This window comes from Physella acuta, unplaced genomic scaffold (genome assembly GCF_028476545.2).
Source record: "Physella acuta isolate Inbredline_101_S28 unplaced genomic scaffold, ASM2847654v3 ptg000421l, whole genome shotgun sequence".
NCBI lineage: Eukaryota > Metazoa > Mollusca > Gastropoda > Physidae > Physella > Physella acuta.
Window position 1 is genome coordinate 367501 of NW_026731940.1, and position 20426 is coordinate 387926.

The window sequence follows — 20426 nt, forward strand, 5'->3', positions numbered from 1 at the left end:
TTAATACCTTATAATAGAAGTGAAATGTTAATTAAGTTAATCATATGTTATCAATGTAAAACACGGGTATATTTTAGGTAAAATGTACATTTATACAGATATTGCCATGTGTTTGTCAACTCAATAATTAGTAAGCTGTGTAGTCAGTGGTGAGCAGAGGTATTGAGACGCTCAGTCCACCCCCCCCCCCCACCCCACGACTACTTGAAGGACAACTTTCTCGTATATTCTTATTTATCACTACATGCTTTTTAATCAGTTTTTACATACTTAAACTTTTTAAAATAGAATAGAATCTCGTACAAACAAATTGCGCACAAAATGAACAGCATTATTAGAGCGGAGTGTTAGTACTTTATAAATTCATATGCGTTTTTTTTAGAAATCGGAAATAGCGTAAAAAGTTGATACAGAACTACAAATTTGATAAGATACTTATATATAAAATTTATTTCATCAACATAGCTGTAATGGTACTCAAGTTATCGTGTTCACAGACATACACACACACACACACAGAGACACACACACACATACGCACAAAGACATACGGTCAAAATTGCAAAACTGTTTTTCTGACTCATGGAGGTGTAAAACGAGATTTGTGAAAATATCACTTTCGATTTTTTGCACTATTACAATACTTCATTTATACGAGAAAGTGGAAGAAAAGCAAAATCTCGCCATAATAATATTGGGAACTCGAAGCTGCCATACCGGATTTACTTGAAGCTGTCAATACCGGATCTACTTGAGGCTGTCAATACCTGATCTACTTGAGGCTGTCAATACCTGATCTACTTGAGGCTGTCAATACCTGATCTACTTGAAGCTGTCAATACCTGATCAACTTGAAGCTGTCAATACCGGATCTACGGCAATTGAGCGATAGTCGCTTGCTTGAACATCGTTAGTCCGAATGGTACACTTTCTCGGTTAGGACAAGACCGAAAGACGATTGTCTTAAACACAATTGTCCTCACGCTGATATATATATATATATATATATATATATATATATATATATATATATATATATAATACATAGGCTAATATATTTATATTTATCTCTCACTCTCTCTCTCTCTCTCTCTCTCTCTCTCTCTCTATATATATATATATATATATATATATATATATATATATATATATATATATATATATATAAATTATTATAAAGATAGATATCTGTTTTTCTTCAGGGTGGGATGGGGTTGACACCATTAAATGTCGCAACGAGTAACACCCGAGTTAGCGACACCAATAGGTGATACTAATACTGAAACAATATATTCTAAATAGATCAAAAACAAATTTGAAGAATGACTGTTTTTTATTGCCAAAATTCATTGCTAATTATTCTAGCAAATATGTTTCAAATAATCTTGTATTTTTTTTTTATAAATCTGTAATTATCTTTATTTTCCTTTTAATTGTTAGTTTTTTTTATTTTAACATAATACTTAGAAAACTTCTGTTACATTTATTAACTTACCATCTATTAAGCACTAGCCCTTTCCAAGCCGAATTATCTTTCTACCAACTTTTTATGTTTGTCAGTCCAATACCAGGCAACTTCCTTAACTGTTATATTGTAATATTATCATTTTTGTAATTTTTACTCAAAAAAATAAATATTCCTAGTTCTAGCTTTGAAATTTTTATTTAACTGATGGAATTTGTATAATTTTTTTCAGAAATTCATCTTGATTTCCACTTCTTGTAAAACCTCCAATAAAAAGTCTTACATTAGGGTTTGATTGATTGGCACTTGCATTTAGTGGCAGAGAAATACTGAAGAAAAGAAAAGTAGGCCTATATTACATTTTTTACTTTGCAGATTGCAATTTACTTTTTAACAAAATGTTTGCTCCTAGGTAATAAAAGTTTAAAATATTAAGGATAATTTTTTAAAAATTTCAGACAAATATTGTCTGAACAAATTATAAAAAAGTACTTTTTGTTGATTTTCCTCAATAGTCTAGGATTGATTTCAGCTCTAAGCTCATTAGCTCTAGGTAGTACATTTATATTTTGCCTTAGTTTAATGTAACAGGAACTATTAAAATCAAAAGTGCTGGGAGCAGTACTGTAGAATTATCTAAAAGATACTTTGCAAATTTATACACTTGAAAACACAATCAGACAAAGGATGCAATACTTACAATATGTTTCTCATGATCAACTGACTTCTTAGTGGCTTTGCTAAAGCATTCAGCCACCACTTGAATCTTCTCGTATTCTACAGCCTTACAGCAAGTGCCCTCAGCCCCGCTACACAGCAGGTTGCCACAGTTACCAACATTCACTGGCTGGCCAACACAGTGCAGGCCATCTTTTTCTACATTGTAAGTCATCAGATCATCCACAGGCCCAGCTTCTTCACAGTAACGTTTCTTAGCTCCACCTATAGAAAGAAATTGAATTAATTTTAAAAAAACTTATTACTGAATTTAATTTAAAAATGTAACTAATTCTTGGAAGTTAAAGAAATTTTTTTTACAATCTCCTCCCAGCTTCTAACAAAATACTAATTAAGAAATAAAATAAATTTGAAGTAGCCTCACATGTTATTACACAAATAAATGAATTTCAAACCAATTATCTACCAACAAACTGACATAAATCTTACTATTCTAAAAAATGTCAATGAACATAAATCAATCAAAATGCAATTGTCTTCAAACCCTATACAGACAGATAAATATCCAAATAACTTACTGTCTTCAGCATCGCAGTCTCCAGCATAAAGTTTGTTAGGTACATCAGATTTCTGACAAGCTGTGACGTTGAGTTTACACTCGCTCTTGAACTGGCTGGCAGCGCCTGTGCCAATGGAACCACAGACAGGTTCAACGGCATTACAGAAACTGGTCTCTGGACAGTTAGACCTTGCAGGCTGACCTAGAAGATTACATTAGAAATATAGGATTCCCCTAAGCTCTAAGATGTTGTTATATATAGTTAAGTTGAAAATATTATTTTTATTTAAAACTCAACAAATAATGTTGAAATTAAACATATCTTTGAACAAAGTTACGTCTGTTTATCTTAACAAATGGATATTCGCCCACGTGTTGCTCAATAGATTTGATTATTACTTTATGTAAGCCCATATCACAATTTGCTTAACAGTGTGAAATAACATAGCAGCCATAATTTTAATATACAATGTTAAAATATTCTTTTTATTTTATTTACAGTACTCTTTAGAATTTTAACATGATTTTGATATAGATGATGCCAATACATGTAATTAGCCCAATGTATTAATTCTATTGTGCAGTATTTTTCTTTAAATATATAGATATTAACAGATATGTATTGTTAAATATTATATTGAGATCAATATATGTAATTATATTGAAAATAAATGTAAGAAGATGTATGCAACAATGTGTACCGTGTTTTGGTTTAGGACAGGGAACATAACAGGTTCTGTTGGAGTTGAGCTCAAAGTGATTGACATTTCTGACTGGTCTACCATCATCGTAAGGTGCCAGCTCTCTGTTTCTGATCTGTATACCCACACCACACTCAGCCCCTGGTACAGCAAGCTGGCAGGTACTGTAGGGGGTCCAGGGTGTGAAGATTGGTTCCGCAGCTGGGGATTACATGTTAGGAAATTTAGAAATAAGGGATTAGAGAATCAGAATTAGAGAAGTAGGATAAGAGATGAGGAATTAGCAATATGGAATTTTTTAAATTCTATATTAAAATTAACTCAAAGTACAAACAATTAAAATTACTTTATCTCGTAAACAACTTTAGTAAAAAGTAATAACTGCATGGAAAAACAAAACAAAACAGAGCAAAATCAACATGTCAGTTTAATGCCCTAAAAACCAAATCATTTTTGTTTTTATTTAAGTTTTATAAATTATATTTGAACCAGGGGTAAATAGTTACTATTTTGAATATCAAATATATTATTTCAGTATTTAAAAATCTACCAAACAGCATTGCATTATAGGAGTTAAATAAATGCAGCGTTTGAATATTTAGTTTTCTTTAGTAACAATAAGATCAAATATTCAAAATGGAGAAAAATGTTACCTAAATTAGTTTATCAACTGTCTAATTAGCTCAATGAACATTAAGTAAATAGTTTACGTGGTCGTGGAAGAGGTGTTGGTGACCCATGTCCACTTCCACTGCATTTGCCTGGGTTGGCTTTTATTGGTGAAGTCTTTGGCAAGTCCGCAGGATTTCCTGATTTCTTACATTCAGCTTTAACCATGTCACAGTATGATGGGAAGCTCTCTGGGGTCTGTGAGTTAGCTGGACCACAAACTGGACCTAGAAATTGAAAGATGTACATCCACGAACCCATTAGCCTACTATATTCTCCTTGTATTAAATTAAAATTCTATTAAAGTCTATAAGTTTCTTGAAAAAGAAGAGCTCTCCTACCTGAGGCCAGATTTGGAGGAGGAGGTGGCAAGGCTGAACACAGTGAGGGAGCATCACAGGAAGTTGGGAATGGAGCTGGTGTTGATGGTTTTTTTGGTTTACCTAGGTTCAGAAAACACTCTTTTTGATTGGTGAGATATAAGTACACAAAAAAAAGTTTTTAGCTTAAGAAGTGAACAAATTAATAAAATGTTTTTTATGTAAGATATATTTGCAGGTTAAATTAAGACAGCAAATTAATTTAGAAATTTATGAGTGAATGAAATGAAATCATCTACAAAATTGTACAACTATGACACTATTTACATTACTTCTCATTAGTTGGGTAACCGATTGAAGGTAGGTAGGCTTATAGAGATTAAAGTAAAATATTGCCAAGATCAGAATTTTAACTTGGTTTAATGTGGAAAATTGTTTATATTGGTTTTATTTTGACCATACAATGTATTATTTTTTAAAAGTTCACCTCTAATTTTCTTTGGGGCTGATTTAGGAGACTTTTTAGCAGGACATTTTCCTCTCAATAATTTGTCTCCATCAAATGGCTGATTGTTGATGCATCGATCCTGGTACAGTTTCATGTAGCTTGAGTACTGCTTGTTCTCTCCATTATCAGTGTAGCAATAAGGTATTGGGCTGCTGATGGATTCATCACAGAGAACAGCGTCGTTACAGATGGCGCAGCAAGCCGCACCCTCTGGGAGGTCAGGGACACCTGTTGAAACCACACAAAATACTCGTTTAGAATTTAGAGTAGGTCTATAAATTAATTCAAAAAATTTAATATGACATTGATAATGATTGAAGAGTAAGTGAAAAAAAAACATAAATATGGATTGTAGTATTAGTAGAACTTAACCACATGACAATATTTGTTTCTCTACCTTGATGAAGGAAACTTAAAATGAATACTTTACTGTAAACTGAGATACAGAATCAAGTTGTGTCAAAATTATAATAATAGTTTTGTGTAGAGAACTACTTTATGAGGTGAAAATAAATGATAGAATGTAGCTGCACAATTTAGGAAACTTAAAATATCAATATGAAAGAGTTAATTCTTCCCTTTTATAATTCTTATTTTTAGCTTCTTACCTTATTTTTTCCACTAACAGTCAATAAAAGAAACATTTGAAACATTAAACTTACTAACATTGTCATGTTGTACTTAATGACATTGTCATGTTATACCTACTGACAATGTCATGTTATACTTAATGACACTGTCATATTATACTTACTGACATTGTCATGCTATACTTACTGATATTATCATGTTATATTTACTGACATTGTCATGTTATATTTACTGACATTGTCATGTTATATTTACTGACATTGTCATTTTGTACTTACTGACATTGTCATGCTATATTTACTGACAATGTCATATTATATTTACTGACATTGTCATGTTGTACTTACTGACATTGTCATGTTGTACTTACTGACATTGTCATGCTATATTTACTGACATTGTCATGCTATACTTACTGGCATTATCACGTTCACAACTCTTTGAGACTGGGTTCCATAAGTAGCCAACACAGCAGCTGCACTCATATGAACCAACCTTGTTGGTACATTGGGAATGTTCACGACAGATACCTGGCTTTTCTATACACTCATCTAGATCTGCAGGTACATTGTTATGAGTTTATTTATTTTATTAATCTCCGAATAGGAGTAAAATAATGTGACAAGTAGAAATTTAAAAAAAAATAATTCAAAATTGCACAATCAAAAGATTTAGGAGACGAATTAACCAATTTAGTTGTATCATGAATAATGTATGTACTTATCACAATTGTATATACTTTTCTAATATATTGTATTTATATGTCCCCTAAGAAGAATTATCCTCCTTGTGATAGGTTTCCAGATAAGTTTTTATAAAGACATTTAAATACATAATGCATTACTAATATAAAGATAAAATATTCTTTCTTTCTAAAATGATTGTATAGCTGATTAACCAGATTTCTAATTTATTTAAAAAGTTGGAGTAAAATAAGAAAGGTTTAGGTAAACTATTATTGTGTGACAACTCTTACCAACACATTTTCCTCCCTTGAATGTGTAGCCATCAGCACAGTCACATCTGTAACCACCTGGTACATTGACACACTTCTCATAGGCCAGATTACATTGATGGGTTCCTTCAGCACATTCGTCCATGTCTAAAGTTTTAAATTTAAAGTTAACAAAAATGCTGGTCTTACAATATTTATAAGCAGTTAATTTTTAATTAAATAAAGCAATAAAAACTTATTTGTAATGGAAGATTTCTTCCAGACTTAAACCAAAAAAAAAAAAAAACTTTTTAAATTTTTCTATATCTTCAACATAACTTTTTTCAAACATGTAAATTTCCTTTTGTAACATTTGTATTATAAAATATCCCAGACATTATGTGTTTTCATAACTTAAAATGCCAAAGCAAAAATGGAATAAAATAACCTCAATAATAAGGAGAAATGTTATGTATTTACCCAAGCATTCCTCACAGTTGGAGGCAAAGCCCATGTTACAGTCACATCTTTCCTCATCACCAGAGTGTGTAGCATAGGTGTAGCAGGTTTTGCTACCATCATGGGAGACAACACCTGATAAATGTTTATTTTTTGTACAAACATCTCAAATTTTTAAAAAAGTATTTAAAATAAAAGTAGAACAAATTATTAAACGAAGCAATTTTTTAAAGAGCTGTTCATAGTAGCATTTAAAAAAAAAATTGTTAGTGAGTTAGTAACAATATATATAAGATGGTGACAAAAATAATATCTTCAAACATAACTTTTCTCTATTCTTTTGAATAAATTAAATAACATAATAAAGATGTTTTAAATAATGTTTTAAACAATGCCATTATATTTACCCTCAGTATACAAATAATACTAAATCAATTTGTAAAATCTTTAGAAAAAAAATAAATCTCTAGACCTCACCTTTCTCACAGCCTTGTGGCATATCTGGGTTACCAAACAATCCTTTCTTACATATACACGTAGGTCCTTTCTCAGTGTTGGTGCACTCAGTGTTTTTACCACAGGAAGACACCTGCACGTCAACATTGTTGTTACCCAAACATGTCTTGAGTTCTGCGCAGTTGGCTGAACGCCATTGATGACCAGCCTGTGAATAGAATTTTAAATAAAAAATAAACTGCTAACTTGATGTGAGCCAGAGTTACAAGAGCTAATTTTGTTATAAGTGGCAGCTTCAGATTATTTTGTCGTCAATTAATAACCACCTTGATACTTCTTCTGCAGGGATAAAAAACAAATGGAGTATTGATCCAATAAGAACAAACATGTAAGGTTTTGACTATACAGTTACAGTATTATAAAAAATAAATGAATGAATTATATAGTTAGTATATACAGCGTTGTTATAGGATAATATTTTCTGTCCAGCAACATACAGGATAATATATTGTTAGACCTAACAATTTACAGGATAATATTTTCTGTTAGACCTAACAACTTACAGGATAATATTTTCTTTTAAACAACTTACAGGATAATATTTTGTTAGACCTAGCAACATACAGGATAATATTTTGTTAGATCTAACAACTTACAGGATAATATTTTCTTGTTAGACCTAACAACTTACAGGATAATATTTTCTTTTAAACAACTTACAGGATAATATTTTCTTTTAAACAACTTACAGGATAATATTTTCCGCTGGGCATGACACAGCCACAGTCTGACAACCTGACACATTCTGCTCTGCTCTGGACATAACCGTCCTCACAGGCACAGATAAAGCCTACATCATCATTGGCGTTCTGGCTAACCATGTCAGACTTGCTGGGTTTGGCACAAGATGGCTGGTCTGTTCTGGATGTGTATTTGAATTCCATATTGGCACCACAGAGTTCTAAAAATATGTTTTAAAATCAAAATTGACGTTTGATATTTAAACAAAGTGGGCCTTATCAAGTCTTTACTTTTTTTTTAAATAGGATATAAAAAAACCCAAAATTAAATAAAGAAGAAACTTACTGTTGCATCTCTTGGAAAAAAGTTTTAGATTATCTGTCTGCTTACATGTGAACTGTTGTGAGACCAAATACTGGCACAAATCTTGGGTGCCAGGACAAATTGCAGCCTTGCATTTGTTCTAGACCATGACATTTAAAAAGTATATTGATATTTTATTTTTAATATTTGTAATTAATTATTTACATAGCAGTTTTCATTTGACTATATTATCTATTACACTGAGACTTTATTTAAAAAGTTACAACTTTGTTTTGAAAATGGCAAATATTACTATTACTATATTTTGGTCTTACTAAAAAGAGAGGCTACAAAAAAACAATTTGTTTAATTTGTTAATATTTAAAACACAAACTTACTATCTTGCAGGTCTAATAAAATAGTAGGTTACTTAATTAAATTAAATTTTGTAACTTACAATGGGGACATTACAAAGCAGGTTGAGAGCATTGCAGTCATCAATAGCCTGGTAGCTGCAAGGATCTTCATCTGGTGACAAGGTGGTTGACTGTGTGGTGTCTGGGGCAAGGGTTGTGATCACGGTTGGTATGGTGACCGGCTCTAGTGGTTCACCTCGTGTGCTGACATCATCAGGGTAGGTTGGAAATATTGCTCTGGGTGTGGTTGATTGGTCTGGTTGTTGTGGATAGGTTGGTGTATTTGGATGTTGTGAAGGACTGTTTGATTTATATGGATGTTGTAAAACATTGGATGATTTATATGGATGTTGTTTTGGAAAAAGGAATGGTTTATCTTTTTGATTTGGAGGATAAGTTGATTGATCTGAATTTTGTGGATAATTTGTTGGTTTATCTGTTTGTTGTTGAGAATAAATTGGTTTATCATGATCTTGTTGAGGATATGTTGATTTATCTGGATATTGCGGAGGATGGGTTGTTTTATCTGGATGTGGTGAGGGATGAGTTGATTTATCTGCATCTTGTTGATGGTGTGTTGGTTTATTAGGTTTTAGTAGCGGATGTGTTGATTTATCTAATTCTTGTGCAGCGTAGTTTGAGTTATTTGTTTGTTTTGGAGAATAGAATTGTTTATTTGGATATTGTGGATGTTGGGTCAATTCCTCTGGACCTTGTGAAGGATTGAATAATTTATCTTGTTGTTTTGGAAGAGGGAATGGTTTATCTATTTGATTTGGAGGTTGAGTTGATTGATCTGAATTTTGTGGAGAATTGGTTGGTTTATCTAGATGTAGAGGGGAATGGGTTAATAAATCATGGGTTGGTTTATCTGGATATATTGGAGTATGGGTAGATTTATCTAAATATTGTCGAGGTTGGGTTGATAAATATGTTTGTTGTGGAGGATGGGTTGATAAATATGTCTTTTTTGGACGATGGGTTGATACATCGGTTTGTTTTGGAGAATGTGTAGCTCTATTTGGATGTTGTGGAGGGTTGGTAGATATATCTGTATGTTGTGGAGGGTTGGTAGATATATTTGGATGTTGTGGAGGGTTGGTAGATATATCTGGATGTTGTGGTGGGTTGGTAGATATCTTTGGATGTTGTGGAGGGTTGGTAGATATATCTGGATGTTGTGGTGGGTTGGTAGATATATTTGGATATTGTGGAGGGTTGGTAGATATATCTGTATGTTGTGGAGGTTTGGTAGATATATTTGGATGTTGTGGTGGGTTGGTAGATATATCTGGATGTTGTGGAGGTTTGGTAGATATATGTGGATGTTGTGGAAGTTTGGTAGATTTATTTGCATGTTGTGGAGGGTTGGTAGATATATATGGATGTTGTGGTGGGTTGGTAGATATATCTGTATGTTGTGGAGGGTTGGTAGATATATCTGGATGTTGTGGAGTGTTAGTAGATATATCTGGATGCTGATGAGGCTTGGTAGATATATCTGTATGTTGTGGAGGTTTGGTAGATATATTTGGATGTTGTGGAGGGTTGGTAGATATATTTGGATGTTGTGGTGGGTTGGTAGATATATTTGGATGTTGTGGTGGGTTGGTAGATATATTTGGATGTTGTGGAGGTTTGGTAGATATATGTAGATGTTGTGGAAGTTTGGTAGATTTATTTGGATGTTGTGGTGGGTTGGTAGATATATCTGGATGTTGTGGAAGGTTGGTAGATATATCTGGATGCTGTTGAGGGTTGGTAGATATATCAGTATGTTGAGGACGTTTGGTAGATATATTTGGATGTTGTGGTGGGTTGGTAGATATATTTGGATGTTGTGGAGTTTTGGTAGATATATTTGGATGTTGTGGAGGTTTGGTAGATATATTTGGATGTTGTGGATGTTTGGTAGATATATTTGGATGTTGTTGTGGGTTGGTAGATGTAACTAGATGTTGTGGAAGTTTGGTAGATATATTTGGATGTTGTGGAGGGTTAGTAGATATATCTGGATGTTGAGGTGGGTTGGTAGATATATCTGGATGTTGTGGAAAGTTGGTAGATATATTTGGATGTTGTGGAGGTTTGGTAGATATATCTGTATGTTGCGGAGGGTTAGTAGATTTTTCTGGATGTTGTGGTGGTTTGGAAGATATATCTGGATGTTGTGGAAGTTTGGTAGATATATTTGAATGTTGTGGATGGTTGGTAGATATATCTGGATGTTGTGGTGGGTTGGTAGATATATTTGGATGTTGTGGTGGGTTGGTAGATATATCTGGATGTTGTGGAGGGTTGGTAGATATATCTGGATGCTGTTGAGGGTTGGCAGATAAATCTGGATGTTGTGGAGGGTTGGTAGATATATTTGGATGTTGTGGTGGGTTGGTAGATATATCTGGATGTTGTGGTGGGTTGATAGATATATCTGGATGCTGTTGAGGGTTGGCAGATAAATCTGGATGTTGTGGAGGGTTGGTAGATATATTTGGATGTTGTGGTGGGTTGGCAGATATATCTGGATGTTGTGGAGGGTTGGTAGATATATTTGGATGTTGTGGTGGGTTGGTAGATATATTTGGATGTTGTGGAGGGTTGGTAGATATATTTGGATGTTGTGGTGGGTTGGTAGATATATTTGGATGTTGTGGTGGGTTGATAGATATATCTGGATGCTGTTGAGGGTTGGCAGATAAATCTGGATGTTGTGGAGGACGGTAAGTTGTTATAGATCCTGTTGTAGGAGATGCAGTTGTCTGGGCATGTGGTTCAGTGGGGAGAGCTGGGATTGGTGTTCGTGGTGCACATCTGAAAAAAATTATTTTACACGTGATAATAATTGTTTTATAAAATGATTTCGTTAATTTTAATGTTAGTAGGTATTTTTCAGTCAACACAAAAAAACTCGCTTTGCTACACTTAACTGCTCATTTTGCTAATGAGTTTAAGACCATCATATGTAATTGATTGATTTCTGGATCAAATCTGTTGTTAACAGTTATAGCCCTAACTTCATAACACTTTTGCCTTTAAAAAAAAGTTTTGTAGCAAAATGTTTGCAAATGTAACAATACTAAGTAGATTTTTGAAGTACATTTTAATTTTCAACATTGTACTTTGATCCTGTGAATGTTTGTATTATTCTTCATACTAAATGGAGTATAGGCCTACAACCAAAGTTGGTACCATGAAACAAGGGCAAATCACTTAACAAACTTACACAGATTCTTGTAAGACTGAAACCTCTTGAAGCTCTGATTGACTGAGCTCAAGGAATCCCCCAGAGCTAACTGATGAAGCTGCACAAACACCACAGAGTTTATCTCTGTACTCTCCTGAGAACTCGGTCTAAGATGAAGGAAAGCAAATGTTAAATTTTCTTTTACTACTAAAGGTTGAACTAGATCCACTATTATCACAGAAAACAAAATATTTATATATTTAGGGTATATATATAAATAAATATTGGCATAGTGCCAAGGTATCTGAAGGAGATGAACTCTACTTCATCTGCCCCGTGTGTATTGGGCACAAACGGGAAATGATGTTGATAAATAAATAAATTATATATATATATATCTATCTATATATATATATATATATATATATATATATATATATGCCTATGTGTAGCTATGAAGAAAGATCAGTGTTTGTTTATACTAACATACCCGGATGCTGTTTGCAGTAATTGTGACCTTGAAAAAGCCAGACTGATGGCTGATGATAAGAGTACCAGGGGCAACAAACTGATAACTGACACTGGTAGCTGGGTCAGTGAAGCTAAGGGCAGTCTGCACAGAGTTGGCATTACTGTTGCCAAGCTGAAATTTTTTTTAAATGGTCAAAAAATTATTAGACTTTGTGATTAAAAAAGATGCAATATCAGAGAGCGTTGTGCATTTTCTCAATGGTATCTAACCTAATTGAATTCTTAAAACCGAATGATGTAAATCTATTTATTTTTATTGCCTGTAGAATTTATTTTGTTTACAAACTTTATTTCAAGCATTGAATTTAAACTTAAAAAAATTAGAACTTGTTATAAATAAATAGATACTTAAAGCATGAAGAAGTCTCACCATTATGTAACCTTGTCTTAGAAGGTCAGGGGTCACAGCCCAGGTTTTGACAACACCATTATCTGGGTTATAACAGGTTCCAGAGTAGTAAGGCTGTAGGGCACCTGCCACCCTGGTGCTCAGGATGTAGATGCTGATTGATGGTAGTCCAGATGAAGCCTTGTCTGTTGAGTACATTTAAAACATCTTGAACTTTGCTTTTTGTTAACTTTTAGGTTCTTATTGGTAATTTATCACCAAAACAATTTAAAAGGATAAGTTTCTGTGAGTTAAATTTTAAATATAAAAGTAGTTTAAGATTAAATATATTCAGCCATATTTTTCTCCAATAAATGTATAGAGAACACAATACAAAGCCAATTATTTAAACCCTAAATGAGTACATTAAATGAGTTATATAATAATGATGACAACTTACATTGATCACACAGGGTAGCCAACTTGAATTTACAAGTGAAATCTAAGAGACCTTCCTTCCCGGACAAAGTTTGAATATTATAAACATAGTCAAGTGGAGCAGCTGGCCCTTGCATTACACACCTCTGGAAGCCTACAGGTCATAAATTATAACAAATTTTCATTATCTTTGCTAGCCTGGATAAATCCGACATATTAATTTTTACTTAATTCTAACCCTGCATTTATAAAAATCTCAGGCAATTGAAGACATAAATTTATGTTTCTTTGATTTGGATACATTGAACAAATCGGCGTGGTCGAGTCAGTAAAGCTCATGGTTGCTAAACCGAAAAGTCTCGAGTTCGAACCCTCGGGCAGATGAGGCTCGTTAGCTGGGGACAGCCACTCTTCTAGGAGAGACAACTCCAAAATTAAACAACTGCTGCCTTGTAGTTTGTTCTTGGTGGGACAAAGGCTATGGAAGCAAATCCAAAAAGAAAAGCAGGCTGAAATCGGAGTCAATGGCCTCAATGGCGCATAACCAGTTGACACGTAACGCTTAATTGTGTTGGAGGCGTGGTCGAGTCGGCAAAAAGCTCATGGTTGATAAATTCGAACAAAGTCTCGAGTTCAAACCCACTGGCAGATAAATCTCGATCCCCTTCAACACTAATAATTAAGAACGAAGAAGAAGAAGAAGAAGATAAACATTGAATATGGATGTAATTCTAAAAAGCAATTATAAATCCCATGCATTAATCAGTTGCCTACACTGTGACTACTTACTCTGGCATTGTCCCCTGACCATGAGTGGGAACTCAGGTTTGCATTTGCATGAAAAGTCACCCACTGTATTTACACACTCAGAGTTTGCAGGGCAATCATGGAGTCCAGTAGTGCACTCATCATAATCTTAGTGTCAAGCACACAATTGAGACATTTTAATTTCTATAATGTAATATAATTCCATACAATTTACTATATATAGATTATCTGTATATAATTTGTATTTGTATATATATATATATGTTTATTATTTTTATTATATATATATGAATATATATATATATATATATATATATATATATATATAAATATATATATATATATATCTAATATATAAAGCTCAGTTCTGTATGTAATGCATTTGTATGTCGTTGGAATTGTATGAATTTAAGTGTTAGAAAATTATCGTGCGCATTTGTCTAAATTTATGAGCTAAAAAATTACCATTGAAAGTGTTGGGAAATCATTTTCATTTTTCAAATTACAGTAATAATTGTCGGCATGTTCATTAAACACAAGTTTAAAAAAAATATCGTCTTTTACAAAAATTCTAATTATGTCTTTATTTAGTCCTATAGTACTTACTTCCCTTTGATAAATTAGGAAAACAAAATTACTTCCCTTTATAAAACCATTGCATTAGTCGAAAATAATTTACTTTTTAATTACTTTGTTTTGGTGTTGGGAAAAAAAAAATAATTACATAATTAGCGGGGATTGATCAAGTGCAAATGTTGTAGGTATTTTACGGATAAGCTTGGAGTATTAAAATTGTTCATCAAATTGAAACAGGCGCGTTCGTTTAAGTGAGTGCAAAAGACTATGAATAAGTTGGGGTACTATAGTCGTTCATTAAGCTAAAACAGGTGATTCCGCCCCGGGCGTTTATGTTCGCGTTAGTGTTTTCTTTGTGTTTAGGTGGGTTTGCGTTAGTGGTTGCGTTTTGATTTGGTTCGTTTTTGTTCTTTCTTTTTTCGTTTTTGTTTGTGTTTTTTTTTTGGGTTTGTATTTGTGTTTTTGGTTGGTTTTGCGTTTGAATTTGGTTTGTTTTCGTTTGCTTTTTCGTTGTTTTTTTTTTTTTTTTTTTGTTGGTATTGGTGTTTGTGGTTGGGTTTGTTGTTAGGTTTTTGTTTTCGTTTGCTTCTTTGTTTGTTTTTTCTTTGTGTTTGTATTGGTGTTTGTGGTTGTGGTTGGGTTTGTTGTTAGGTTTTTGTTTTCGTTTGTATTTGTAATTGTGTTAGCGTTATGTTTGCGTTTTGTTGTTTTGGTTTTGGTTGGTTGTGGTTTGGGTGGGCAATGCCGGGTTTATGATGATTACTAAACACACAGGTAATGGTCTTTAACAGAAAGGTTTTTCACAGAAGCCAGAGCAGGGCCTGGCCGGGACGGCTAGTATATATATATATATAATGGGTAAATTAATGATTGATACACTTACTGAAGTCACATAAATACTTTGGTAAGTATTTCTAGATTGATAAAATTACAAGATAATTTCTCACCTTTTGTGCATTTCGTGCTTACACCTTTGTCAACACAATTTCTTCCTTGATTGCAGTCGTAGAACAAACCATCAGCACGATTTGCACAGTCCCCTTCAATGGACCCAATAACTTTTGGATTGGGGTTGGCAACACAGCGCACATCCATAGGGTTAAGACAGACCAAGCAGTTTGGATTCTGCATGGAGCAAGAAAGCCACTTTAAGTTAACAATTCAGCCCCAAGATAGTTTAACTATTGAAAATACAAAGTGGAGACTGTATACCAAAAATACAGCCATTACCACTAGTAATATATTTAGAAAATTCTAAAGCTGTTAGCTAAAAACAAAAATATTGCGAGCATACTTCAAAGTTGTTTTAAATTTCCAAAATACTGACATGACAAGTTAAAAAATAATCTTAGCATGCTAACAGAAATAATGTCGAAGTATTTAAAATTAAAGTGTTATGATCTGTGGGGCAAAAATAATTTTTCTGTACTCTCAACTTTGGTGTAATAAGGGAATGTGATCTGCACTATGCTTAATTGCTTTTACTTTCTGCATATATTGTACACACCGGGCAGATTGCCATGCACAAAATATAAAAATCTTGGATTATCAGGTAAGTAAAAATAGGTGAGAATGAAATCATGTAATTTACCATGAGCATACTGTGATGAGTTTCTTGGTCACCATCTTCCATGTTATTATCATTGTTACAGCTATCAAACCACTGAGTCTGATTATCTGTAACTTCTCCTATAATTGGGAATATTCATTCTTCATTAGGCAGGTTATGATTATTTTATTTGTTTACTGAAGTTAGACATCTAAATATTTTGAAACAATTGCTATAAAATAATTATTATAAAACAACTAAACAGTAGACACAAAATTAACAGTCATAACTTGATTAAGAGCAAGATTTTAAATCTTCCTTGCTGTCTCAAGAAATTACATTAGAGATGAAGTGGCTTACATGAAAAAAGCCATTTTATACCTAGTGGTAAAAAGATTAAATTAAGAAGAGTTTATCTGTTTCTTTCAACGTGGCATATGGGAGGATTGTGTGGTCAGCACTATGACCAACCAACCTTACTTTCCCTAGCTAAAATTAGATACCAATCATATTCCAAAATATCAATATTTCACACTTACTTAAAACACAAACAGGAGTAGCTTTGGAAGTTGAAAGAACAGCCACTGCATCCCCCTCTTTGGTGATCATAACACTAAGAACCAAACCATCTTGTGTGATGGAGGATAGGCTGATGTCAGGGGAGAGTTTAATTCTTCTTAAGGTGTTGTCTGGGCAATCGTAGTTGGCCACCTCGATTTTACCCTTGTCATTGTCAGACAAGACACTTTGGAAATAGATGTTTCCACGAGCTCCTTTACGAGCCACCACCCTACCAGCAATCCAGACAGGACCTGAAAGTATTTTTTTTTTGTCATAGACACATTTTGAAATAACACATTGAACAGGAAATTGTGTAAATATATTAAGAATAAAAATTATGAAATTGAGCTGAAATGGAGTGTATCAATTAAACCCAAATCTTATAAAAGCTATTCCAGTATCTAATTAAAGTAATTTTATTATCAGTTTTTCCATTCAGCAAAATTATAAGTCATTAACATTAACGTAAAAAAAAAAGCTTAGTTTGAAAATTGTTATAGTGCATCTGGTATATTTAAAAAGTTGTAAGGCTACATTAAAATATATTTTTTTAGCATTCTTAATTATGAGTTTATTGACTCTACTGTACTCAGAAAGGAAATAAACTTAATTCAAACTTTAAATTATTTGTTTTTAATTTTCAATATTTTGGAGTATGCCTTTTTACATTTCTATTGTGATCATCTAAAATAGTTAGATTTGTTTATCTATTTCTCTATTTTCTAGTAACATTCCTTTACATACCTATCTTTCTATCAGCTAAAATGTTTTTGATGGTATTCAACTTGTGGTCTGTGTCAATGGAAATAAGAGTTCCATCTTCCTTGTTACAGGCCTTTAATGCAAGTCTCCATTCATTAGTCTCACTTGGGACTTTGACACAGAGTCCATTTATATTTTCATAGGATCTTGAACATATCTTTGGATCTCCTTCAAACGAAGTTTAACAATGTAACATTTTTTATACTTAAAAAAAGCAAGAACTTAGAATACATAGACATATTTAAGTAAAGAACTCCAAAACATATGTGAAATATAAATTTAAAATGGATACAAGAATTCTAAATAGGTCTAAAAATTAATTTTAAAATAAACCAACAAAAAGTAGTTAAAATGGATGTGAAAGTTAGATTTGATAAGAGAATTACTTAATTTACATTCTATAACCTAAATGTAAATCGGGATTGAATAAAAAATTATTTTTTTAATTTATAATATGCTTTAATCAATGTTTTGAAATGAACATAGCAAAGACATATATTATTTTCAAATGTTGATCTTACTTTTACAAGTGACACCATCTGTGTCCATTGTGTATCCCTTAGCACATTCAACAGAAGGGGGAATGTTGGAATTACACAGGGCATTCTGGTCTAAGTTAAATGGTCTATAAATAACCTTGCTGCTGCCAATTTCGTCAGTGTAGCACACAGCTGTCTCTTTACATTCAGGCATAAGCACAGAGCTTTCAGGCTAAAGGGAAATAACACATTTTTAGTTTTGATTGTAAATCCGTATTGTCTGGTCAGCCTTATGACCAGCCAACCTTTTGGTTAATGCATTGTTTAGTTGATCCAACCACTTATTACTTATTAACCTGTATCTGGAAGAGCTATGCCTTTTTTCTTGATCAGCATATTGCTCATTTTCAAAGGATCTTTAATTTTTTTAAATAAATAAAAATGTTTAAAATGTAAATAAATATTTTTTAAAATTCTTGATGTTTTATCTCCCTTTATATCTTATATGAGCTTAACTGGCTTGAGCAATGCTCACAAGTCAGGCAGATCTTTTGCCAGCTATCTGGGTTTTCTCTAAGTATTTTTAGTTCCACCTCATGCAAGGTACCATCTGCTTTGAATGTGATGGGTGGTTTAATCATGGGTTGACCCCTGGTATCATGTCACAGTACAGGACTTGTCTTTCTAAATTTACTGATTTATTACAATTTAATTCAGTTTTATATGTAATACTTTTTTTTAAAGTAGATTATCCTAGAACTGCTAGTATAGGTAATGTAGATTGATGAAATTATTATTTCTAATAACTAAAATATTTTTTTTTTCAAAAAAAGAAAAACAATTTCTTTAAAGTAGCTCACTAAAAACTTTTTTCTTTGTTTTAAAATGAGAAATTTTTCTCCTTTTAAAATTAATTAAATATTTTTATTTGGGAAATTTAACAGGAGAGAATTTGGAAGTAAAATGATATTTGGGGAGTTAAACAGGAGATATATGGAAATTTTTAACAGAAGATATTTGCCAAGTTTAACAGAAGATATTTGCCAAGTTTAACAGTGTAGATATTTGGGAAAGTTAATGAACAGTTTAAGAAGCTTAACAGAATATATTTGGGAAGTTCAACAGAAGATATTTGAGACTTACAAGCAGGTGCCAGTTAACGGTGCCATTTTTCATTGGAACATTGCATCCACAGTCTTTGGGGTCTACACAATCTTCTCCCTGTTTCATTTTGCCAGCTGGACAAGCACAGCCTTCCTCACGGGCCTCCATGCAGTTTGTCTGTGAGACGACAGATCTTCCACATGTTGGCTCACATGACACATCAGTCCTAAAGATTTTTCCATTTCCACATACGCGTGCTAAAAATGTATTCAAAAATATTATTTGTTATTAAATATTTAGACTAATCCTCTTTTATTCTTTTTGGAGCATTGGTCCTCTACCCTAATCTTACACTATTTATTTGCTTGTAGTCTTCCTAGACATAGGCATACCTGCTAAATAATTCTTAATTTTAAAACTTTAAAAAGAATTTATAAAAAAATACTTTTAAAATGTACTGTTTTGATTACATCTAGAAAAAAGCGCACGAACCCAACCTACAATTTTAGCTAAACCTATGAAATATAAAACTACACAACATGATTATTAAAATACCAACAACTCACGACAGAATGTAGGTGTTCTCCAGTTTAAAATAATGTTTTTACTTAAACACTCCTGAGCAAAGGCCTTGACCATGTTACATACAGCCTCTTGGGAGTCAGTTTGGCGGCATGCATCATACAAACAGTCCTCATAATACGGTTTAGGCTCCATCTCAGTCTTAATAAATTTTATATTTAAAAAAAATTTGGTTCATTTTTCTTTAGTTAAAGTGAAAAAAGATATTTTACTTGGACAATTATAAATGTTTGTACCTTGTCAAAACATTCTTGGATTGAACTGCTTTTGTCCTTAAAGACACCACAGAGGTTAGGTTTTGCAAGCTCAGCACGTTTAGCGTCAGTACAGCCATCATTAGGAGTAGTTTTAAGGATCTGACATCTGCCGTAAGAAATGAAAGATTTTTAAAAATTACACTGAACAGGCAAAAGAAAAAAAATATATTCTAATTAGTAGGTTATAGTAAAACAAAATCATTCAATTTTCTATTTTTGAATCACAAAATGCAACCAGTATTAGCATTTTATTTGTAACCTTAGCTTCCTATAAAATATTTTAGTTGTAAGAAATTTATTATAATATCTCTATTTTTATTTAAATTATTTCTTATAAGTAAATTTACTTTCTCAAATCATAAACTTTAGGATCTGTTTACTGAGTAATCTAGAACTAGATTCAAAATATTCACCAAAATTAGTCTTAATAATGACTCTATAAATAGGTCTCTTTTTGATAAAATCTGTAATGGTTAAAGCAATGTAGGATATTGATCAAGTAATCAA

General features: G+C 32.6%; 1 protein-coding gene across 1 annotated transcript in view; it reads right to left on the reverse strand.

Annotated features, from left to right (window-relative positions):
• Positions 1 to 1404: 1404 nt before the first annotated feature.
• The window catches only part of LOC131942724 (uncharacterized), a 33653-nt gene continuing 14631 nt past the window's right edge, over positions 1405 to 20426 (reverse strand). Inside the window, exons 24-50 of the mRNA XM_059302645.1 lie at positions 19899 to 20025; positions 19689 to 19803; positions 19120 to 19337; positions 18019 to 18208; positions 17480 to 17665; positions 16714 to 16986; positions 16217 to 16314; positions 15573 to 15750; positions 14071 to 14196; positions 13304 to 13435; positions 12886 to 13049; positions 12475 to 12627; positions 12024 to 12151; positions 8842 to 11611; positions 8427 to 8544; positions 8090 to 8301; positions 7362 to 7548; positions 6906 to 7019; positions 6468 to 6593; positions 5908 to 6048; positions 4880 to 5128; positions 4414 to 4515; positions 4114 to 4299; positions 3404 to 3604; positions 2722 to 2904; positions 2166 to 2407; positions 1405 to 1794 (exon numbers count right to left, since the gene is read on the reverse strand). Coding sequence (XP_059158628.1) covers positions 1750 to 1794; positions 2166 to 2407; positions 2722 to 2904; positions 3404 to 3604; positions 4114 to 4299; positions 4414 to 4515; positions 4880 to 5128; positions 5908 to 6048; positions 6468 to 6593; positions 6906 to 7019; positions 7362 to 7548; positions 8090 to 8301; positions 8427 to 8544; positions 8842 to 11611; positions 12024 to 12151; positions 12475 to 12627; positions 12886 to 13049; positions 13304 to 13435; positions 14071 to 14196; positions 15573 to 15750; positions 16217 to 16314; positions 16714 to 16986; positions 17480 to 17665; positions 18019 to 18208; positions 19120 to 19337; positions 19689 to 19803; positions 19899 to 20025 — 6964 coding nt within the window. The 3' untranslated portion in view covers positions 1405 to 1749. The remainder of the gene's footprint in view (positions 1795 to 2165; positions 2408 to 2721; positions 2905 to 3403; positions 3605 to 4113; positions 4300 to 4413; positions 4516 to 4879; positions 5129 to 5907; positions 6049 to 6467; positions 6594 to 6905; positions 7020 to 7361; positions 7549 to 8089; positions 8302 to 8426; positions 8545 to 8841; positions 11612 to 12023; positions 12152 to 12474; positions 12628 to 12885; positions 13050 to 13303; positions 13436 to 14070; positions 14197 to 15572; positions 15751 to 16216; positions 16315 to 16713; positions 16987 to 17479; positions 17666 to 18018; positions 18209 to 19119; positions 19338 to 19688; positions 19804 to 19898; positions 20026 to 20426) is intronic.